General features: G+C 45.4%; 1 protein-coding gene across 1 annotated transcript in view; it reads right to left on the bottom strand.

Annotated features, from left to right (window-relative positions):
- Positions 1 to 3,168: 3,168 nt before the first annotated feature.
- The window catches only part of LOC120841416 (venom metalloproteinase antarease-like TtrivMP_A), a 34,093-nt gene continuing 16,240 nt past the window's right edge, over positions 3,169 to 21,021 (bottom strand). Inside the window, exons 10-14 of the mRNA XM_042294612.1 lie at positions 20,762 to 20,873; positions 20,364 to 20,531; positions 12,263 to 12,395; positions 5,046 to 5,165; positions 3,169 to 3,225 (exon numbers count right to left, since the gene is read on the bottom strand). Coding sequence (XP_042150546.1) covers positions 3,178 to 3,225; positions 5,046 to 5,165; positions 12,263 to 12,395; positions 20,364 to 20,531; positions 20,762 to 20,873 — 581 coding nt within the window. The 3' untranslated portion in view covers positions 3,169 to 3,177. The remainder of the gene's footprint in view (positions 3,226 to 5,045; positions 5,166 to 12,262; positions 12,396 to 20,363; positions 20,532 to 20,761; positions 20,874 to 21,021) is intronic.

The raw sequence follows: 21,021 nt of genomic DNA, 5'->3' as shown, positions 1-21,021 counted from the left end.
ATCGATACTGTGTGCCACCGTTAGTGATTTTTCTGTAAGTAGCACTAATTTTTATCAGTTACCCTCTTAATGCGCCAACTTAACTCTTTCGATGCAGACACCTGCCCACTGCTGGTACACTCTACCCTCATGCCCAGTGAGTGCATGAACTGGAGTTTTATTCCCAGTCGACACTGGTTGAGCGTGAGGTTAGGAAAAATTTCCATTGCAGTAGTAGTTTTTTTTTGTAGTCTTACATTTGAATGCTAATAGTCGACAGAAATATCTCACGTTTGGGGCGGACAAGGGTTCTATAAACATGTTTAATCATTTAACTTAATTAGGTACCTGTCATTTCAAGGCCTATATTGCCTTGTCCTCGTGAGTGACTATGGCTGTAGCAGTAAAGGAGCAGTTCTTTTTGTGAGTACAAGTACAAAGTATAAAAATAAAAGGATATATGTGCTGATCCAAAAGAATATGCTAGCCATTGTAATGTATCTCTGCCAAGTACTTAAGTTTCATTTGTTCATGGGGGAGGAAATCCTAGCATCAAGAACATCGCAGTATCTCCCTGCCTGTGACTTTTGGTGAGCGTCGGGACAGGGGAGTCCTCGTGCCACCAGGTGTTAGGTACGGCACTCAAAATAAGCATTCTTCTTACCTATCCCTTAAGTGAAACCGCAAAAGCACTACTAAGTCCAAAATGCAAAAGGCATATTCAAAACTTGGGTTGGATGGAGTTCCAATTGCAAAAAGGAGTCTGCTGACGTGATTAACATGTAAACATAAAGCCCGCGGATACAGGTTCGTCGGTGCCACAGAAATAACTTCTCACAGATGGCTTCGCTCGTGCTATACCCAAATTCTTCAAATGATCATTGTGTTACGTTGTATGGCGCACCGTGCATTCACGGGGACGTCCATCAAACCACTCTGCCGTCTCAGCCGCGAGGCAGATATGCAGTTGCCTCGCCTCAGATATGATCACATGGTCGTGTCGCCGCGGCGTCGATCGGGATCTCGAATTCGGCTCCCGACGAGCCGCTTTCTCTCCTAGCCACTGGATGGCGCTGCAGGCGCCCATTGGCGGGCGAGACGGACATCGATCGCTCTATACCCGGTAGACACGGGTCGAAGAGTCTCTTGGAACTTCGAACGCTACCGAGTGGCTAGGAGAGAAAGCTGCTTAAATGGTAAAACAAAATGGCTAGGTGGCGTAAGCTACCGCCCGATCCAAAGGGCTCAGCCGTAATCATCCATCCATCCATCCGGCGGGCGAGGAGAAGGCTTCTCGCCATCGATCGAGATATACTCGGTAGACAGGGGGCGAAATGTCTCTTAGAGCTTCGGGCGCTACCGAGCCCAAACAAGTATAGGGCGACCGGATCTAGGGTAATCGCGGGACACCAGGCCTGGGGTCCCTCTTTGTGTTTAGCTTGGGGCTTAACGTGCGTTTGCAAATATTTGTATAATGCCGGAATTATTTGCACTTGAGATTGGGTGTTTTGTAGCGTTGTGTTTCATAGTACCAATAAATGGGGAGCGGAATGCCGCTCCCTGTGAAAGAACCAGGTTGGACTCGGGTTGTTGATTCGCGTCACACAAATTAATTTAACAGAACCAGCAACAATCACACCGAGACCCAGAAGATTGGCGCCCTAGACAGCGACAAAATCCAGCTTATGGGTGGACCATGACATCAATTGAGGCTCGTACGGTGATTGACCGAAATGAGCGTAGTCCGCTCCTCCTCTTTTTCGATTGTAAGTTCTTTAAAATATTTCGTGTCATTTTTGTTTTATTTAGTAGCAACGAAATTTTTTTGTTTTGATAGAACTAATTTTTACTACAAAAATAACATAATATTTCAGTCCACGGGCGCGCAGAGGGAAAAGACTGAAGAGCCGAGAGGCTTGTAACTTGAAAAGCGTTTAGTTTGGTATCAACATAAGATCGTGTTGTTGTTGTTTTTGTTTTTTGTTGAGAAAAACAAAAAAGGGGAATGATTGTGTTTTGTCCCGTTTTTCGCGCAATTCTTGGTTCCAGGCGTGAAGGTATCTGCAGAAACGGTTCTAGGCTGACACCTGGAGTTTCCTGTACTTTCGCGAGTTCATGTCAAAAATCTTCTGTCAGACCTCCTCTCGCACGCCGCGATCTTTCCTGCACATCCATGCAGCTTTTCATCCGTGACCCTTTTGCGCCTGTAGTGTGCTGAAACATCAGAACACGTCCCTTCGCGAGCCCCAGACTGCATTTCTTTCACGCCGAGCCTCCTCGAGCAGGACCACAATTGTGTCATGTCTTGGGTTAGCAAAGCTTTTTGAACTCTGCGTTCAGTCTCTCACAGTGTTATGTCTCACTTGGTGCGCCACAGCAACACGCAACGATTAGTGATCTTCGTAATGGGATAGCGCCGCTCACAACGCGATTGGCAATAAACGGTGTCGACAAAAAAGAATGTTCCTACACACAGCGGCGTTTGAATGCGTTCGAATTCGCTTTATTAACGAAGATCTCAATTTCTGAGATACGTAGTTTTATTGTGCAAAAAGTAAAACCGGTTTTATTTCCTAGAACTAACATAGTATCTTAAATTTACCCAGGACTCCTTCAAATGAGACATCATTTCTTTTGATTTACTTCTTGCTCACTTTATATTTCTGTCACGTGATGAAGACGTTGGGTTGCAATAGCGACGAAATATGCTGACACGTGCGAGAGGATACGCGATAACCAGAAAGCTATCCTGCGCATCCGAAACAAAGGCTTTATATGTGCAGGCTGTTGTGTATTGTGTGGCAATTCAGAAATAAAATTGATTGGCCTCGATTGATCTGATACAAGTTGCTACAGTGCTCACGCTCTTCATCGATTTGTAGCAGGGCAGATATCAAAACCGAGACTAATGACTGCCGCGAAGAATCTTTTACATTCTAGTAAAATTAAAGCAAAACGACCCATGAGGTCAAGTCTTTGTATTTCGGTTTTCGTGTTACTTTTGCAGCTATCGTTAAATGAAGTTCATAAAAAGTTCTAATAGGCATTTTATTGTAACAAAGATGCTGTAAATACATATATTTATTGTGATTAGTTTCTCATATAACACTCAATGCGAAAGGCAAAAAGAAACGCTTTTATTTATACTTCTTCAGAGGCGTGGATATTTGAGGCCGCAGTTTTCCTCCTTGTAACTGTTTAAGAAACCTCGCTGTCAATATTTGTGCAGTTTCCGAACCAGCACCGCTGAAAAAGAGGGAACATTTTTTATATCAGGTTTCTCAAATTCGTCATGGGGAAACACCGAGAAATGTTAGCCAGCCGTCAATTTATGCTTTGTACGCGATTCTAAGCACCACGCAGAAGTTTTAAAGTAGGATCTCTCAATTACTCTTCTCTGGTTTCGGTTTTCGGAGCATATTATACGTTAAAAATAAGCATTAAGCGAAAATCTGACAAGGTTAGCAAGAAGCTATGTCTGAATACGTATAGTTGTAGTACATTTGTGTATACATGTGCGAACAACTTAAGACAAAACAAACACACGCGTATTCGCACTATATACTGACATAGGAAAAGCGCCTCATGCGTCAGTATCAAGTTTACGTAGGTTTGAGCTGTTTGCAATTTGTGACGAACTCTCCTTATTTGTTTCCCGCCCGGTTACAATGGGTGTGCGTGCCGAATGGATTTGGTTGCTTTGAACGAGTCATCAGATAGCACAGTTTCAATTAATTTGAGCTTCACGTCAAAGAGTGGTTGGTAATTAACATCAGACAAAGAATGCTTGAAACGGGTGAGCGGCGCTTGATAAATCTGCTGTCTTTTTTATCTTCTACGGTGTTCGAAAGACTGCTCTTGCTGGCGATCCTCTCGGTTCAATGTGAAATCGGAGATAGACAGAACTGGGCAGTGTCGCGGTACACAGGTATCCCGATAGAATCTTAGAGAACCTTTTGAGTGTCTGTATCCTTCTTTCAAGCTACATGGGAAATATGAATTTGTATCTCAGTCCTAAAAAAAGAAAAAAAAATCGATGTACCACTTGTATTGCAAAACCGTGACAGGCTTAGTTATCTCGTTACATTCGATGCCGAGTTTCAACTGTCCGATTTTTACCACAAATTAAAAAAAAAAAAACATCTTTTTGGTGAACTCGCCTCATTCCCCTTTACTAAAAAAAGGCCTAAATTCTATTTTAAAAACTGGTTCGGAGAAAAGTAGATTTTAAAAATTGCACAATAAGCTTCGCTCACGAACTCCTTCACTCTTTCCACAATAGCAAAGGGAACTCCAGAGAAGAGGAGAGTGGGGAAAAGGAAACCTCTAAGCATCAAGAGTAGGGTAGCTTATCTTCCTCTGATGGTGCAACAAAGAGAAGTTCAGCTTTTTTTGTCCAATCTATCCACCCTAGGTGACACAGGTGTACCTGGTACGAAAAGTTAAGAAGCACCATCACAGCTAAACCGGGTTTATTTACGAAAAATGTATTACGTCAAGCATGGTAGTTGGCATCTAGTCCCAATAGGTGTCGCTGGGGGCGACATTATATTTTCTCACCATTAAAGATGGCAGACTGTATTAATGCAGCAATCACTGCCTTTCTGAAAACAAAATCAGAAAGCCTAAAAGAACAGGCTCTGTATACAACTGAAGATTCATTGGTGCCGGACATTACTTGCCCCTCTAAAGAGTCGAGCTAACTAAAAATATATATAACACTAATTCTCTACGTAGTGTTCGCTAGGAGATGATATACTGGTAAGCCGTTCTTGAAGCACACATAGAGTCGCTGTCAGTTGAAAGGTCGCAGGGTGTGGACCATTATGGCCTCGATTCTGAGAGCGTGATCGGCTCTTCGACGTTCTTATAAACTGATGCCGAGATCTTATGGGCTACCGAGCAATGATAAGATGTTCAGTACCCGGCACTTAATGCGTTTCTTAAATTGTTGGTGCTCTAGCTCCCCTAACTGACATGTTACCTTCTTTGCACTCATCAGAAACACCCATGCTCCCCAAGCTGCTTAGAAACTAAGAGAAGAAAAGTATTTTGGGATGTCCTACCTCTCCATTATTTCCGCATGGGTAGCCAAATGGAGCAAAGTGGGTTTTTTCCTTTATTTGGTAGTAACCGTTTTTGGTGGGCACATTATTACGGCACGTTATGACGCAGTTCTCCATACTCTGAAAATATTTGTAGCAAGAAAGGCAGTTAACTTCCAATATTTGCTGTGGGACAAATGTTTGATTACGTTTTCAGTATTAATTTAGACCTCAAATTGTGTAGAACATATGTGCACATATCCACAGATGCTACAGCAAATGTCTAAGGGTCTCCAAAAGCGATGGCGTTTTCAATTGGGACAGATGGTCAGCGAATACAGAGGTGTTGACACATTTTATGTCTATGGGCCTGTAAGATTCCTTACTGGGTGGAAACATCAAACATTAGTGGTACTTGTATTATTTTTTATAGAAGATAATGTGTCGTGCAGTAGGTTCTATTTTCGATATATGTTTAGCGATTTCACGTCCGTTTATGTCTAGGTTTCATTTCCAACGGTCTAGTCCCTATATATGCAATACCTAAGAGGCATTTGAGGTAATGTGAATAAACAAATTTTAAACAAGTCTTTTTTCTTTCTTACAAAGACCAAAAATCGAGATTGTACTTCTCCAACCATAAAGAACGTCGCTCTATGCAAGCCTGCGCTCTATGCGAGCCTTCATGACACAGCAGAGACATAATCGGCATTACTTGAAAGTTAACTTTTCTTATTGGAGACGTGTTTTTAGGGCACGACTCAAAAGGCCCCCCCCCCCCCAACAAAAAACAGAAAAAAAACGCCCGTACGCGGCAAAAAAAAAAAAGAAAGGAGTGTGCACGCTTCTAAAAAGCGTGAAGTTTGCTGCGTGCGCTGCGTTTTCAGTGAGGGCATCAAGCATACAAACAGCACGCCTTTCCTCCTCGCATTCCCACTATCGTCGTCTTCTCTCCTTTGTTTTCGGATGATTGGCGATTGCCAACAACATTGGGGTCCTGACGACAGCCAGCAGAGCGTGTGACTTCTGATCCACGTGATGAGCACCCTTCAAGCTGATTGATTGATTGATTAGGGTTTTATGGCGCAAAAGCATCTTAGGCTATGATGCGCCAGATACAGACTATTGCAGAGAAGGTTTCAGCGGAGAAAGAGCTTTAGTAGCTGTGGTGGATTAAAACTATGTATATGACTTGTAAATAGTGATGGAGATGAAGTTGAATATAAAATTATAGCCGGTGTAAAAGACCGATAGCTCTCAAAAAGTTAAAAACACAACTGTGTGGTACAAGTGGGTCGTTGCCAAGTAGAATACTAAGGTGTAAAGGCGTATGCTCGTTATATAATTGAGAAAAATGTTTTCGACGTTCTTGGTCATACGCTGGGCATTCAAGTAAAATGTATCAAACTGTTAGAGGACTAAAACAGTTCTCACACTCTGGGGCCTCTTCCCTGCGCAGGAGGTGGCCATGAGTAAGGTGTGTATGACCTATCCTCAGTCGACACAAGACAACCTCATAGAAACGTTCACGGTGCCGAGCACTCTCCCACTCACTGATCAATGGTTTTACAGAATGGAGCTTGTTATTAACTTCTTCATCCCATTCTTGCTGCCACTTCCTTCTAATACAATGCTTTAAAAGTGTGCTATAGTCTTTGTATGGGATGTCATGCAGGTCCACTTCTTGCTCACCAGCCGAACTTGCAGCAAGGTCCGCTTCTTCATTTCCGGGTATATCAACATGGCTAGGAACCCAACATAAAATTATTCTAATATTCCTTTTTGAAGCATCAATAATTTTATTCTGTAGCTCCATGATTATTGGGTTTTTCGAAGTCTTTAATGATAAGAGTGAGCGCAGAGAACTCAGTGAATCAGTGTACACGACCGACTGCTTGCTCTTTGTTTTTACAATGTGATCAACTGCAAGACGGAGACCGCATAACTCTGCTGTTAAAATAGTGGCTGTACACGCAATCCGTTTTACACAGCGAACAGAGGGGCCGACCATAGCACATCCAACAAACGATTCTGTTTTAGTACCATCCGTGTAGTATGAGTTGTGTCCAGAATATCTACTCTGAAGCTCAAAAAATTCCTGTTTTATGTATTCTGGTGGAGTTTCTTTCTGTTTAATTTTTGTTAGTGAAAGGTCACAGGAAATGAGGCAGTGGTCCCACGGAGCTATAGTTTGTGGAACAGGAGTGACGGGCATTGTACTACTCAGTCCAATTGAATCTGCTTTGGATGCATTTCTCATACTAAAAGGTGGTATTACAGTGGGCTTGCTGTCAAAAGTATGTTTATATCTCATTTCTTCAACAGCATCTCGGGAAGTGTGCAAGGGAACCGAACGAATTCTAAGCGAATACATAAACCCTAAAGCAAACCTTCGCTTCTCCAGAGACCATTCATTTGACTCTGCGTAAAGGCTGGGGATAGGCGACGTGCGAAATGCACCTGTAGACAGCCGCAGTCCCTGGTGATGAATAGGGTCAAGCATTCGTAGGGCTGAAGGCCTTGCCGATCCATACACACTACAACCATAATCAAGGCGCGAGCGAATCACCGATCTGTAAATTCGGAGGAGGCAGAGGCGATCAGAGCCCCAGGAGGTGTGGGAAAGCACCTTAAGGATCCTTAGTGCTTTTTGGCATTTCACTTTGAGATATCTGATATGCGAAAGAAAAGTCAATTTACTGTCAAAAATAAGCCCTAGGAATTTATGTTCAGGTTTCGTTGGAATTGAAGCGGATCGCATGGTCAACGAGGGCTTCACTGAAGTTCCCCGTAGGCGAGAAAAACAAACAGACACTGTTTTTTCAGGTGAAAAGCTGAAGCCGTTCTGGTCTGCCCACTTGAGCAAATTGTTAATTGCTAGTTGGACCCTACGTTCGCACAAAGCAAGGTTGCAGGATGAGACGGATATCTGAAGGTCGTCAACATAGAGTGAATACTGTACAGATGGTGGAACGGCTCGAGCTATTGAGTTCATTTTAACTATAAAAAGGGTCACACTCAAAACGCCTCCCTGAGGAACGCCATTTTCCTGGCAGAACTCTCTAGAGTAAGTAGTGCCCAATTTAACACGGAAGGTACGCATCCCCAGATAGCTCTTGACGAATGCTAGCATTCTACCACGAATGCCAAAAGTATACAGGTCTTGCAGGATGCCATGACGCCATGCCGTGTCGTACGCCTTTTCCAAGTCGAAGAAAACAGAGAGGCAGTACTGCTTATTTACAAAAGCCTCACGAATAGTGGTCTCCAGACGAACTAAATGATCCATTGTAGACCGTGACGAACGAAACCCACACTGGTATTTGTCAAGGATATTTTCTTTTTCCAAAAAATACATCAGTCGTTTGTTAAGCACTCTCTCCAGAGTCTTACTAAGACAGCTTGTTAGCGCTATTGGGCGATAACTGGTCGCGCACGATGCATCTTTTCCAGGCTTTAGCAAAGGAATAACAGTGGCCACTCTCCATGAGGATGGATATGTGCTCTCGTGCCAAATGCGATTAAACAAATACAGGACTATGTCAAGTGTAGAGGGGTGGAGATGTGTAAGCATGTAATAATGAATTCCATCTGGTCCGGCAGCCGTAGGTTTGACTTCATGCAGCACCCGCTCTAGCTCACTCAGCGTAAGGTACGAGTTGTAAGCTTCTCGAGCACCACCGGATGTTCGAACAGACTGCCGCTCTGCCTGAGTCTTGTGTTTCAGAAAAGCAGCTGAAGAGTGCTCGGAACTAGAAACACGTTGAAAGTGTTCCCCAAGGAGATCTGCCTGCTGTTCAAGGCTCTCGGGGCAAAGCCCATTTGCAGAAAGAAGCGGTACTGAAAAAGCACGGTAGTTCCCATTGACTTTATGAATTTTGTCCCACACTTCTTTGCTAGTGGCAGTGCTGTTAATTGAGGATGCATATCCTTCGAAACTTTTACGTTTAGAATGGCGGCGTATGTATCTCGCACGAGCCTTCATTTGTTTAAATTTGATTAAGTTAGTTTGCGTTGGGTAACGTCTGAAAATCCCCCAGGCTCTGTTTTGCTTTCTTTTTGATTTTTCACAGTCGGCATTCCACCATGGTTTAGGGCGACGGGGTAGGTGAGACGAAGTCATGGGGATAGCTATCATTGCAGCATGAAGAATGTGACTACAAAGCAGACTGGTGATTTGATTGACAGACAGATTGTCAAATGATGTGCATGCGAGCTGAGTGGCCTCACTAAAAGTACCCCAGTTTGCCTCTTCGAACTTCCAACGGGGTGTTCGTGTGGATAGTGTAGCGGGTGGATTCATGCGGTTTAAAATTATGGGAAAATGGTCGCTTCCATATGGATTGGGATCAACAGCCCATTAAAAAAGGGGGAATAATGTTGGGTCACTTAGTGACAGATCAATGGATGTGAACGAACGAGTTGGAGCGCTGAAATATGTAGGCTCTAGTTTGTTTAACAGGCATAAAGCAGTAGAAGAAAGAAAACACTCAATCATCGAGCCACGTGTGTCACGTCGTCCACTGCCCCACATAGGGTTATGAGCATTGAAATCTCCTAGGATTAGAGCTGGTTGGGGGAGTTCTTCATAAAGAGATTCTAGCTCTCTGCGAGATAAGGTGTGGCTTGGAGGAATATACACAGAACAAACAGTAATCAGTCGATCAGATAAGATGCGAACTGCCACAGCCTCTAATGTGGTATTAAGTGGTACCTCGACACAAGGGGTAGACCTTGCAACAATTATAGCTACACCGCCAGAGGTGTGGGATGAATGGAGACGGTCCCTACGAAAAACCTGGAAGCGCGTTAGGATGTTAGTATGATTATTGTTCAAATGAGTCTCCTGAAGGCAAAACGCTAGTGGGTGATGAAGATCTAGTAGAGAGTAAACGTCGTCATAGTTACGGAGTAAGCCTCTGCAGTTCCACTGGAGAACTGTTTCTGCCATCTCACAAACAGGAAAAAAAATATATATATATATATCTTAAGAGTATATGTTTCACTAGACCTTAAAATCTATTTTGACGCGGGGAGCATTTTTCTTTTTAGCTGTATCTTTCGGCCTGCCGGTGGTACCACCGGAGGCCGAAAGTAGGGACTCTGAACTTGAGTGGAGTCTGTCCTCGTCGGACTTCGACCCACTCTCGTCCATTGGTTCACCGGGGGTTGCCGTAGGCTGATCCTTTGGGGCCTGCGACCCCGACGGCTCACCGAGTTTCCGGGCGCCTTCAGAGGTGCGAGGGGGAATTCCCCGACCTGGAGTCAGCTGGGTTATAACGGGCGCAGGGGGTAAAAACCTCTGCGCTTGGGTGGATCCTGGCGGACCAGGATCCTCCCTTTAGTTAGTGAGGGAAGTGGCTTGTACCACTCCAGGTAAGGTTGAAGGGGACTTGGGGAGGACACACAGGTCGTCCGTCGACGTCTGTGTTCCTGCTGACACCGTTGACCGCGCAGGTCCCCTGCGCGCGGCCTCGGCGAACGAACCTCGAGATAAAAATGAGTGTCGCTTTCTTGCTTCTGTGTAGGAAATATTGTCTTTGACTTTTAGGGAAAAAATTTCTTTCTCTCTTTTCCACACAGGACAGCTGCGAGAGTATGCCGGGTGAGGTCCCTGACAGTTGACACAAATAGTAGTGTTGTTACCACAGTTATCGGTGGGGTGGTCAGTACTTGCACACTTGGCACAGGTAGCCTTTCCCCTGCAAGAGGCTGTTCCGTGTCCAAAGCGTTGGCAACGGAAGCAACGCCTTGGATTTGGGATGTAGGGCCGAACCCTAAAGTTTAGATACCCGGCCTTGACTGTTTGAGGAAGCGTAGTCGAGTCGAAGGTTAATACTAAATGTTTTGTGGGTCGCTCTTCACCATCACGCCGGAGGGTAATACGTCGCACAGAAACGACACCCTGACCTGAAAGTCCCTCAACGATCTCGTCGGTGGGAATTTCGAGAAGGTCATCTTCGGAGATGACGCCCTGCGTGCTGTTGAGTGAAGGGTGTGGGGTCACAGATACTTTGTATTCTCTTACTTCGTTGAGAGCCAGAACTGCCGTACTCTGCTTCGCAGTAGTGACTTCTACAAGGAGGTCGCCAGAGGGAAGTTTTTTCGCTTTGAAGTCTTTTCCTATCACATTCTCTAGAGTCTTTGCAACTAAAAAAGGTGAAAGCTTTGAGAGTGGTTGGTTGTCGTTCTCCGAGTGCATTACCAGAAACTTTGGAAAGGTAATAACTGGCATTGTAGGGCTTGCTTTTTGTGATGTTTCTTCGGTCCGACCCCTTTTCAAGGGCCGATCTAGAAAAGATTTTGCTTTGGAACCCATACGAATGGGAAAAAAATTCAGCACCCATGGTGTGCCACCCACCACCGAGTCCAACAAAGGGAATGGTCAACAGCCCATAACAAATAGGGCTTTGCTGGTACCGTTGAGCCATTAGCACTTGCCCGGGTGCTACACCCAAGCGTAGTTAGAATTTAGATAATTCATTACCACACAAGGTTGGCCCTTGCCGCCAAAGGAGATGAAAAGGGCGTAAGGAAGGTGGGGTGAAGAAAAGGGAGAGATTTATAAGTAAAAGAAGAGAGGGGATAGTAGGAGAAAAGGCGACTGACTGGATCATCCTGGCCGGGCCTTACCAGGACACCCGTCTACAGGAAGCAGGGGCCAAAGTGGTGTGTTGCCTCGCCCGGGGGGCCCCGAAGGGTCCAAACCTACCCCGGGCTCGGCTCAACCACCAGGATGCCCTTTTCCCTGGACACGGGCTCGCCACGCACAGCCAGACGTGGGTGGGTCTCACCCACTTTTTACTCAGGGTCCGTAATGTGAGCAATGTGGCTGGGGTCCGTGGTGTCGCTACTCACCAAGCACCTAGCACCTAAGGCGCAGGCGCCCCCTGCGGGGCTTGGGGTCCGTGGAGACGCCACTCTCCAAACACCTGCTTTCACAAGTGCCCCCTGCGGGGCACCCTTCAAGCCTCTCTCCAAGAACCCAAGTCGTGAATAGCATTTCTCCCAGCGGAAAAAAACAAAAAAAACAATAAAACAACGTTCGCAACAAGCAACGTTCGCAAGCGGCCGGAACACAAGGAAACTATTTATTTCCAGCGACAGCAAATGCTGTGGCTGCACAAAACGTGTCCTGTTTGGACAGACGTTCAGCATGCTGCGCGCATTGCCGAGAGGTAGGGGAGCGAATTTCAGGTGAGGAAAGGTATACAAAGGGGAAGAGGAGTGATGCTCACGGCCGATGAGTATTGCTCTGGGTTGATGCGTCGACAGAACGTCTCCGGTGTGATCAAACGGCCCGCAACCTCCTTGGTGACGGTAAAAAAGTCATAGTCGGATTGTGTTTTCCAGCATTGCTCTCCACGTAGCCTGCGAATAAACAAGAATCGATCGTTATATGTTTTAAAATAATATATCAAAATCTGTGTGTGTCCAATGGGAGAAATACGGATGTTTTTTACAATAATGCAATTAATCCAAAGGTGCAAGGGAGCTTCACTAGAATGATTAAATTATTCCTGGAGAAGAGGAACATCGGGGATAAAGGAAAAAAACACCACTCTCCAAACACAGCTAGGTGACTGGTGTACGACAGAAAAGGTCCGCCTGGTCCTGGTATCGAATCAAGAACCTCCCTATTTCCAGTGGAGCTCTCTGCCAACTGAGCTAACCAGGGGTTAGGCGTCAGTAGAGCAAACGGGTTTATCAACTGCCGCCGGTCGAACACCAACAACCCCAGTAAAAAAGAACATATAAGAACCGTGAAAATAATTATATAAGATATATAAGAACATATAGACCCCTTTCGGAGTAGAGCGCCACCTGTTGCACGCAACTGCAACTAGGTCGGCACACATCACGCAGGGGTCCCGCCAGAACCGCCTGCATTTTACCGCCTACAACTGTGCTGCTTACACTTTGAGTCCCAGTCTGCGCGCCGCATCAATATGACATCGCACTGCTGCGTACCTTTGTGTATGCAGGATGGATACGTTGACGGAGACGGAAAAAAGGTTAGTGTCACACAAGTTCTAAAGTGTTTAAAAAGAAAAACCGAGTCCTCGTGTTTTTTACAAAACTTTCGCGGGTTAGACAAGAAAACGCTCTTATCATCCGTAAGCGGAAGCATCGCAAGCGATTATGTGTTGTAGTAGTGTGGCCGTGTGTAGCGCCCCGTCTTTAACTAGAGAGGAACGGCCGAGGTTCAGTGCGCGGCTCGCATGCGCGAGCGACTCCCTCCTTCAGTGCTTCTTCACAGCAACCGAGGCAATTTTAGGTACTTGTTCGGTGTGTAGATGCATGATTACTTCTTCCGCAAGTTCGTATCCTTTACTCACGCCGGTAAAGAGTTTTCCAGAAAACAGACGTCGGGTGGAGGGGGTGTACAGACTAAATGCAGTGTACACCGAATCTGAAGATCACTCGAACCCGCCTTGCGATCGTGGGAACTATTGGAGTGGTGGGCTGAACAGAGTGCCAAGGCCGTACCGCTAGACGTTTAGGGACGTTACGCTACTAATCAGTTTGTAAATTTGTGATAATGCGGCCAAAGAGTTTAGAGCATGTTCAACAATTGTTATTCTGTTCAACGGTTTTTATTCCTGAACACATTGTATGCTGTTCATGGGTCGTCTTCTTGCTTCGGTAGCAGGAACCCTTGATGAAGAAACTTCCTGCACTGAATGAAATAAAAAAAACAAAAAAACACAGGTTTTAAACTTCAAACAGCTGTGCGTATTATCTGTGGAAATAAAAATCAGTTCCAGCACACTTTTTTTTTTTTTCTTTTGCAACGTCGCATTTCGAGTGGGTTTGAACAAACGTGGTACGTTTACAAACGCCGTGAAATAAACCCAATACATCAGTGGTTCTGGAAAGTTTACTCTGTAGCTTTGTGAGGAATGCCACAAACCGCGTAACTTCGAAGACTTCAAAAGGTTACCGAGGAAGGATTTTAAAATGGCCTGCCTGCCACCCACCCCTACAAAATTTTCTGCTGTTCTGTACGATTTGCAATTACAATTTCTCAAACACTCAAGGTTGTGACTCGTGCGGCCTCTTTTGCAGTTACTGGTACGCGGACGTAAGTTTATTGGAGGGGTACGAAAAACGAAACGAGCGAGTTCTCGGCTGTCGCCGAACGACAAGCTCACGGCGGGGGCAGCGTACCGGGTGTGTTCGGAGTGGCCACGCTAAAAGCGGGATCACCATGATTAACTGTATTAAAATTATGGAATGTTACTAAAAAAAATCACTACAAAACAAGAAAGAACTTGCCTGGACCGTGAGTAGTTAGCCTTTATCGATGCGGGGACCACGTATGCTTCGACGAAGAAGTTGTAGGTTCTTTCCATGCACCGGTCTGTGCCTGACCGGCTCCTGTGAAACTGCTACACCTCTCTGTCACTTATATGTAGCAGTTTCGATAGATCATCAGTCCAACAGGTGATCGGAAAAACACCCGCACAAGCCATAGCTCGAAACGCTACGGCGGCTAGGTTGCGCGCCGACCGGTCGAACGAGTCGAACCCTGCGTAATGGCGGCGATCACCCAATGTTGCTAGATGTTTTACCATTCCGGCTAATTTTTTTTTAGTGTTGCCGAAATTCCGAAATGGGTGTATAGGAAACGTTTCACAAGTTTCTTATATTTTTTATGTAGTTCTTATATATCTTGTATGATTCATATCTGTTTATTGGACGCAGAAAATTCTCATACAAATGAGATTTTTCAATACGGAAGGGTAAATGGCCAGCGTATTAAGGTAATTATAATAACGAAATTAATGCAAAGGTGCAAGCGAGCTGGAAAAGAATGGTGAAAATAATCGCTGTAGAAAAAGAGCAAGCTCAGGCAGCACCGAGTTCTAAGCCAAAACTTGGCTTCCGTCTGTAGCCAAAGTAGAGCCAAACCAGACCTCCATTGGCAACAGTCTGGGTATTTTGGCCCTAATTTGCCAAACATTTGCTAAACATAGGCTTCACTGCCTAGTAGTTCGGCTGTCATCTGGAATCTTTGGGCCTAAATCGCCTAACAAATGCCAGACTTAGGGTTACTTCCCTGTAGTTCGGCAGATCTTCGGCATTTTCGAACCAAAATCGCCACACTAATGCCGAAGTTAGGCTTTTTTTGATAGTTCGGCTGTCATCTGGCCCATTCGGGCCGAAATTGCCGCAGATGTGCCAGACTTAGGCTTACTACCTTGTAGTTAGGTTGACTTCTGGCATCTTTGGGCCAAAGTCGCCAAACAAGTGCCAAAGTTAGGCTTCGCTTCCCGATAGTTCGGCTGTCATCTGGCAGCTACGGGGGAGAGTTGCCGAACAAGTGCCAAAGTTAGGCTTCGCTTCCCGATGCGATAGTCCGGGTGTCATCTGGCAGCTACGGGGGAGAGTTGCCAAACAAGTGCCAGAACTAGGCTTACTGGCTTATAGTTAGGCTGATGAGGGATTTGATGTACGCGGGTGTTCTTCATCTTAACTAAATATAAATCAAGTTTTATTCCGCTGGCAACTTTATCTTATTTTGAGTGTCTCTTGATTTCTTCAGTCCAAAGGTTGGCTGAGTGTTTTGACGCCGCTGGACCAGGCTTTGCAAACGAAAATTGTGCCGGATCTTGTACTCGCGCGTAAGCACAGGCCAATATCGGCACGCGCCGTGAGACTTTTTCGGCATTAAGAAGCGTTCACTCCGGCGATGCGATCTAGTCGCGCGATAACTTCATCGCAAAAGCGACCATCGCGGGCAAAAAGCGACGGGATTTGAGCTGTCGCTTGCTGACCCGACTTTTTGCGATGCGCTCTTGTCGGGGGCAGGCCGAGGCAATCAACGGCGTTCGGAGCGAGAGTTCTTGAGAAGCGACTCGCCAACGAAGGCGTGGGACTCGCTCATCGCGCACGCCAGATTGATCATCTATTTTTTTTTTTTTTTTTGCGATGCGATTTAGTCGGATCGCGCGACTGCTTACATCCCCGGAGTGAATCCGCCTTTACAGGAAGTGCTGCCATTGAGCGTCTCCACGTCTCCACAAGAGATATCATTATTAGGCGGCGCATTGCAAAAGCGAACGTAGCTCTGTGCGTGTCTTGCATGGTGATTGAGCACTGTCAAATCCTAGCGATAACAAAGAGCGGAAACGACCGGGGCTCCGTGGCGCGGCTCCCGCATCACACTTGGGGAATGAGAATGAAATCCCGGAACTTGAACTATTTTAGCGTGTCGGCACCTTTTAAATATTTAGAAAGTGGAGACACCAAAGGGACGATACAGACAGGACTATCTTTCATCTTTAACAACATTTATATTCGGCTTCAAGCTCAAAGCCCGCCCGCTCCATGGGAATACCGGAAAGGGAAATCTTGGGGGAAGGGGAGGAAGCAGAGGAAGTGTACGCGATCCCCCTGTCCTGCGGGGCCAGGTATATCGGGCAAACGGGGCGATGCCTCAACGACCGACTCCGAGAACATCAAATGGACGCCGAAAAAGCTGCTTCGGATTCTAAGTACCCGATCATCATTCACGGGAGAAAATGTCCCGGCTGCGCTCCTAATTTCGCCGGCACAACAGCCATGGGAATCCACTGGGAGCGAGACGGGGGAGGAACAATTGAGGCCTATCGGATGGCGACAAGCTCGCAAAACAAAGCACTCCTTCCATTTCGCTCTCAAGAAAGGAGATTATCTTTCTGTGTCCCACAATGAAAGCCGATCGCTGACAGACTAGGCAAGGCGACAAGGTCACCGGGAAAAGCGGCCTTTCCTTTTATGCGTTGTTGATGCCCCTTCGACCTCGCCTTTTGCAAATCCTCCCCAACTGCTTTTGTGTCTTCGTGTGGCTGTCAGCGAGCGCGACAGCCGCTTTAGGCAAATCAAAAGGGTGGAGCGAAATGCGTCACCAGGCATGACCTCTCTACGTAGGGCGCGTAGGACAAAAACGTTTGGACGAAAATTTGTCACATGACTTTCTCTGTCACGCTGATGGGATCTCTGGGGCTGTTGTTTTCGCCGTTTGCCTAGTTATAGAAATAGGCGGGCCACGTAGGTCCGGTTTTCGAACTGCGCTCTTCAGTGTTCTGTTGCTTTCGTGCGTTGCAGACCCGGCCGTGTTTTTTCGTCGTAAACGGTCGGAATACGTCCATGCCAATTTTTCGGTAACAGCCATTTTGTTTCGCCGGAGTTCGTGGATTTTTTGTGATTAGTTTGTTGGACACGCTTCGACAAAACTGATCATCGCCGACGACGAGACGTCAGTTGAATGTGCGCAACCTTCTTTCTCGAATGCGTTTGTGGGGTGCCTGAGTTGGATTATGCATCTATCAAGGATTACATGATATCGCTCTTTTATTAGTAAGTACACTAAAAGCATTCTTCGTTCAGTATTCTTGTTTTCTTCTCAATCTCCGCGGTTTTGTGTGTGATGAGTTATGCTTGACATGAGGACAGTGTTAATTCTATTTTATAATTTGCTTTTCGTTTTACAGAGAAGTGTGGCCTTTGTAAATATGTCGCAAATGCACTGTGTGTGATGATAGTGGTTTAATAAACATCTGGGAGTGAAAGGAAAAATTTTGTTTATCCGTATATGTGATTGTATATGCAACAAATGATATGCAGCCTACACATACATGCACGACGTTCGGCCAATGCGGACCAGACGCATCGTAGGGTATTCGCACAATATTGCGCGGACGCTAGGCCGGAGCGAATCATTTGTACGGAAATACCTGCCGGATATCAAACGGTGGTGCAAAACTGGACATTTGACCGATAATGGACCGATTATCGGCCGGCACTGGCACGATACTGCAAAGTATTGACGTGCTGCTTGGGAACGGAGGTGAAGACATCTTACCATCGTGTTTCCAACGCTTATTTAATTAAATTATCTTCTGGGACGCGTGAAAGAGCACTTGTGTGACACACCAGAGATATTCGAAACTTGGGCAGGCCTCTCGGCTTTCTTTGCCACTTTTGGCACTCATTTGGCACTTCAGTAGGTAACCAGAGAAGAGCCAAACTTCGGCATGCCCCGAATCGCCAAATTAAGATTTACTGCAACAGTTATGGCTCAAGTCTGGCACTTACTTTGGCAGAACTGTGGCGCACCAAAGAAAAGCCAAACTCGGCATGTTCGAAATGCCCAAACTAGCGTTGCTTTGGCAATTAAGGCTCAAGTTTCTCACTTACTTTGCCACAAGTGCACCAGACCAGAGAAAAGCCAAACTCGGCGAGGCCGAAATACCGATATTTGAGTTTGCTTTATTAGTTATCGCTCAAGAATGGCACACTTCGGTACTCCTGTGGGTACCAGAGAAAAGCCAAACTTCGCCGTGACCGAAGTACCCAAATTATGCGTTGCTCTGACAGTTATGGCTGAATTATGGCACCAACTTTGGCGCTCCTCTGGCGGACCAGAGAAACGCCAAACCTTGGCATGCCCCGAATTCCCAGGTTAGAATTTACTATGGCAGTTATGGCTCAAGTATGGCGCCAACTTTGGCGCTCCTCTGGCGGACCACAGCAACGCCAAACTTCGGCATGACCAAAATACCAAAATTGGGTGTTGCTCTGGTAGTTATGGCTCAAGTATGGCACTACTTTGGCACTCCTGTGGTGGAGCAGAGCAAAGCCAAACTTTGGCACATCCCAAGTACCGAAATTAGGCGTTGCTCTGGCAGTAATGGCTGAAGTATGGCACCAACTTTGGCGCTCCTCTGGCGGACCAGAGAAATGCCAAACCTTGGCTTGCCCCGAATTCCCAGATTAGGATTTACTATGGCAGGTATGGCTCAAGTACGGCACCAACTTTGGCACTCCTCTGACGTACCAGAGAAGAGCCAAACATTGGCATGCCTTAGGATCGCCCAACTAAGGCTATAGTTAGGCACCGTACATTGGCACTGATGAGTGTCAAGGTGCAAAAAACTAACTGCGCCAAAGTTGGGCCCTTATGTTTGGCAGGCCCTTGCCCAAGTTGGGCATTCCTCTGGCGTGCTACCTGAGAGAGGACAAAGGACAAAAACAACTCTCAACACAGCTAGGAGAAATTAACTGTGTTTGGAGATATGTGTTTGTCCTTTTTTCCCCCTTGGTCGTCTTCTCCAGGGAATATTTTCATAACGGATGTTTTCCTTATTAAAATTTTTAATGAACACACCCGAAAAAGGAAAAAAGTATCCTTCCACTAGCGTAAGGCAGCCGATACACTAATGCCTCTTTAATTGGAGTAATTATTCAAAATGCGTGGCTACAAAAACTCTAGGGCCGTGTCACAATGAGGCAACACGACGGCAACAGCAACACAACACGTTGTCCAACATTCGTGCAACTTGCTGCTCCCTTCCCATGTTGTCCGAAAACCCTGTCACATCGCGGCAACGGCAGCACAACATGAATGACAACGAAGAAGTTACCTCGGTATGACAGCTTTCGGCAAAAAAACAAAACCAACTTGTTTTGGACAACTCGTGCTGCTCTTATGACTGGCTGTGCGAATTTCGGGCCGACAACAAGACAACACAGATAGCTTTAAGGGCAGAGCTAGTTTTTTAACAACGTCCTTTTCTTACGAGCTTACTGAAATAAAGGCTTGGAAAACGTTATCCAACAATAATTAAGGCTGTCGTGCAGCTAAAATAGTTTTATGAATGGTTTTACTGCATAATTATGGCAACTGCTTGTCGAAATGGTCACAGCGGCGGTCGTGAACGTTCAGACTGGTGTTGAAATTGGAACTACCGAGAGAACCGCCTAAAATACTGCTAGTGAAATGAAATGGCATGCCTATATTCGCCTGCTGATAAAGTATAATTAAATTAACGCAAAAAACAAAGGTTGAAAATAAAAGCATTAAAACGACCGCTATGATAATGAGTTCGTTTACACTAAACAACCGACGGACGTACTAGGACTCTAAAAAGAGAGATTATTTGTCAAGTTTAATGGTTATTTGTCACGTTTAAAGTCGATATAATGGCCATAATTTGTTTATTTCGAGAATAACAGCACAACCACAATACTATGTATTGTCGTTGTGAACTTGCAGCCTCGTTGCTTCTCCAATGTCAGGTTAGCTGCAAGTTTCTTTCAACTATTGCTGACAGCTTAAGGGATATAGTGCGCGTATTATGTTAACGCTTGTCGTCATTCGTTTGGTGGATTCAGCTACCCTTTATGTGAACTACGATTTAAGTAACTACGATTGGAAGTAACATCCCCGTATACTGGATAACGATACATTCAAAATTAGGGTGAAATAATAGCATAGGAATTATCACGGGTCAAAAGAAGAATAAAGGTTCGACGATACCAGTGCCTAAGAAAGTTCATGCAAATACTTACTTGAAAACAAATTGCATCTGCACCTCACTACAATTAGAAAACACGAAAGGTGGTCTAACAGGGACTGCAGAGTTCATAATGTATTTCTCTGGGTACTTGCAGTCAAGAGCACCAGGATGATTCGGGATATGCCCCACGGGACCGCTTCTATCGTGCGTGCTCCCGAGCCTGCGAAAGTATTGTACATGTTAGAAAACCATCTAATGCTCAACACTATAATCAAGGACAGATTAAGAAATGCAAAGCAAGTCTTATTATGGTCACGCTTCTTATCGGCAATTATCGCATTGTCCGTAGCGATGATAAAAGGCATGGGATTCACTAAGGGTGACTAAAAAGCTCTTCCCGGATGATACGCTGAGCACATGAATTTAAAAAGGTAGTGACAAGATACTTACAAATGCCCGATTTCGTGGGCTATTATGGTGAAACTATAGTAAATAGCAGGTTCTTCCTCGGATATTGCTACATTGAAGCCTTTCACGCACACCATTCCTGGAAGGGCGAGACCTGGAAATAATAATCCATCTGTTGCTTACCAAATACATTCAATACCGTTTTTTTTCAAGCTGTAAGAATACGCTGTGATATGAAAATCACCTTTCTTGGAAAAGCAGCTATTTAGAATTATGAGACGTCATCCACTTAAACTTAAAAA

The sequence above is a fragment of the Ixodes scapularis genome, unplaced genomic scaffold, assembly GCF_016920785.2.
Source record: "Ixodes scapularis isolate PalLabHiFi unplaced genomic scaffold, ASM1692078v2 PGA_scaffold6__148_contigs__length_123643588, whole genome shotgun sequence".
Taxonomy (NCBI): domain Eukaryota; kingdom Metazoa; phylum Arthropoda; class Arachnida; order Ixodida; family Ixodidae; genus Ixodes; species Ixodes scapularis.
Note: the sequence above shows the minus strand (reverse complement) of the source record. Positions and strands in the feature narration are given on the sequence as shown.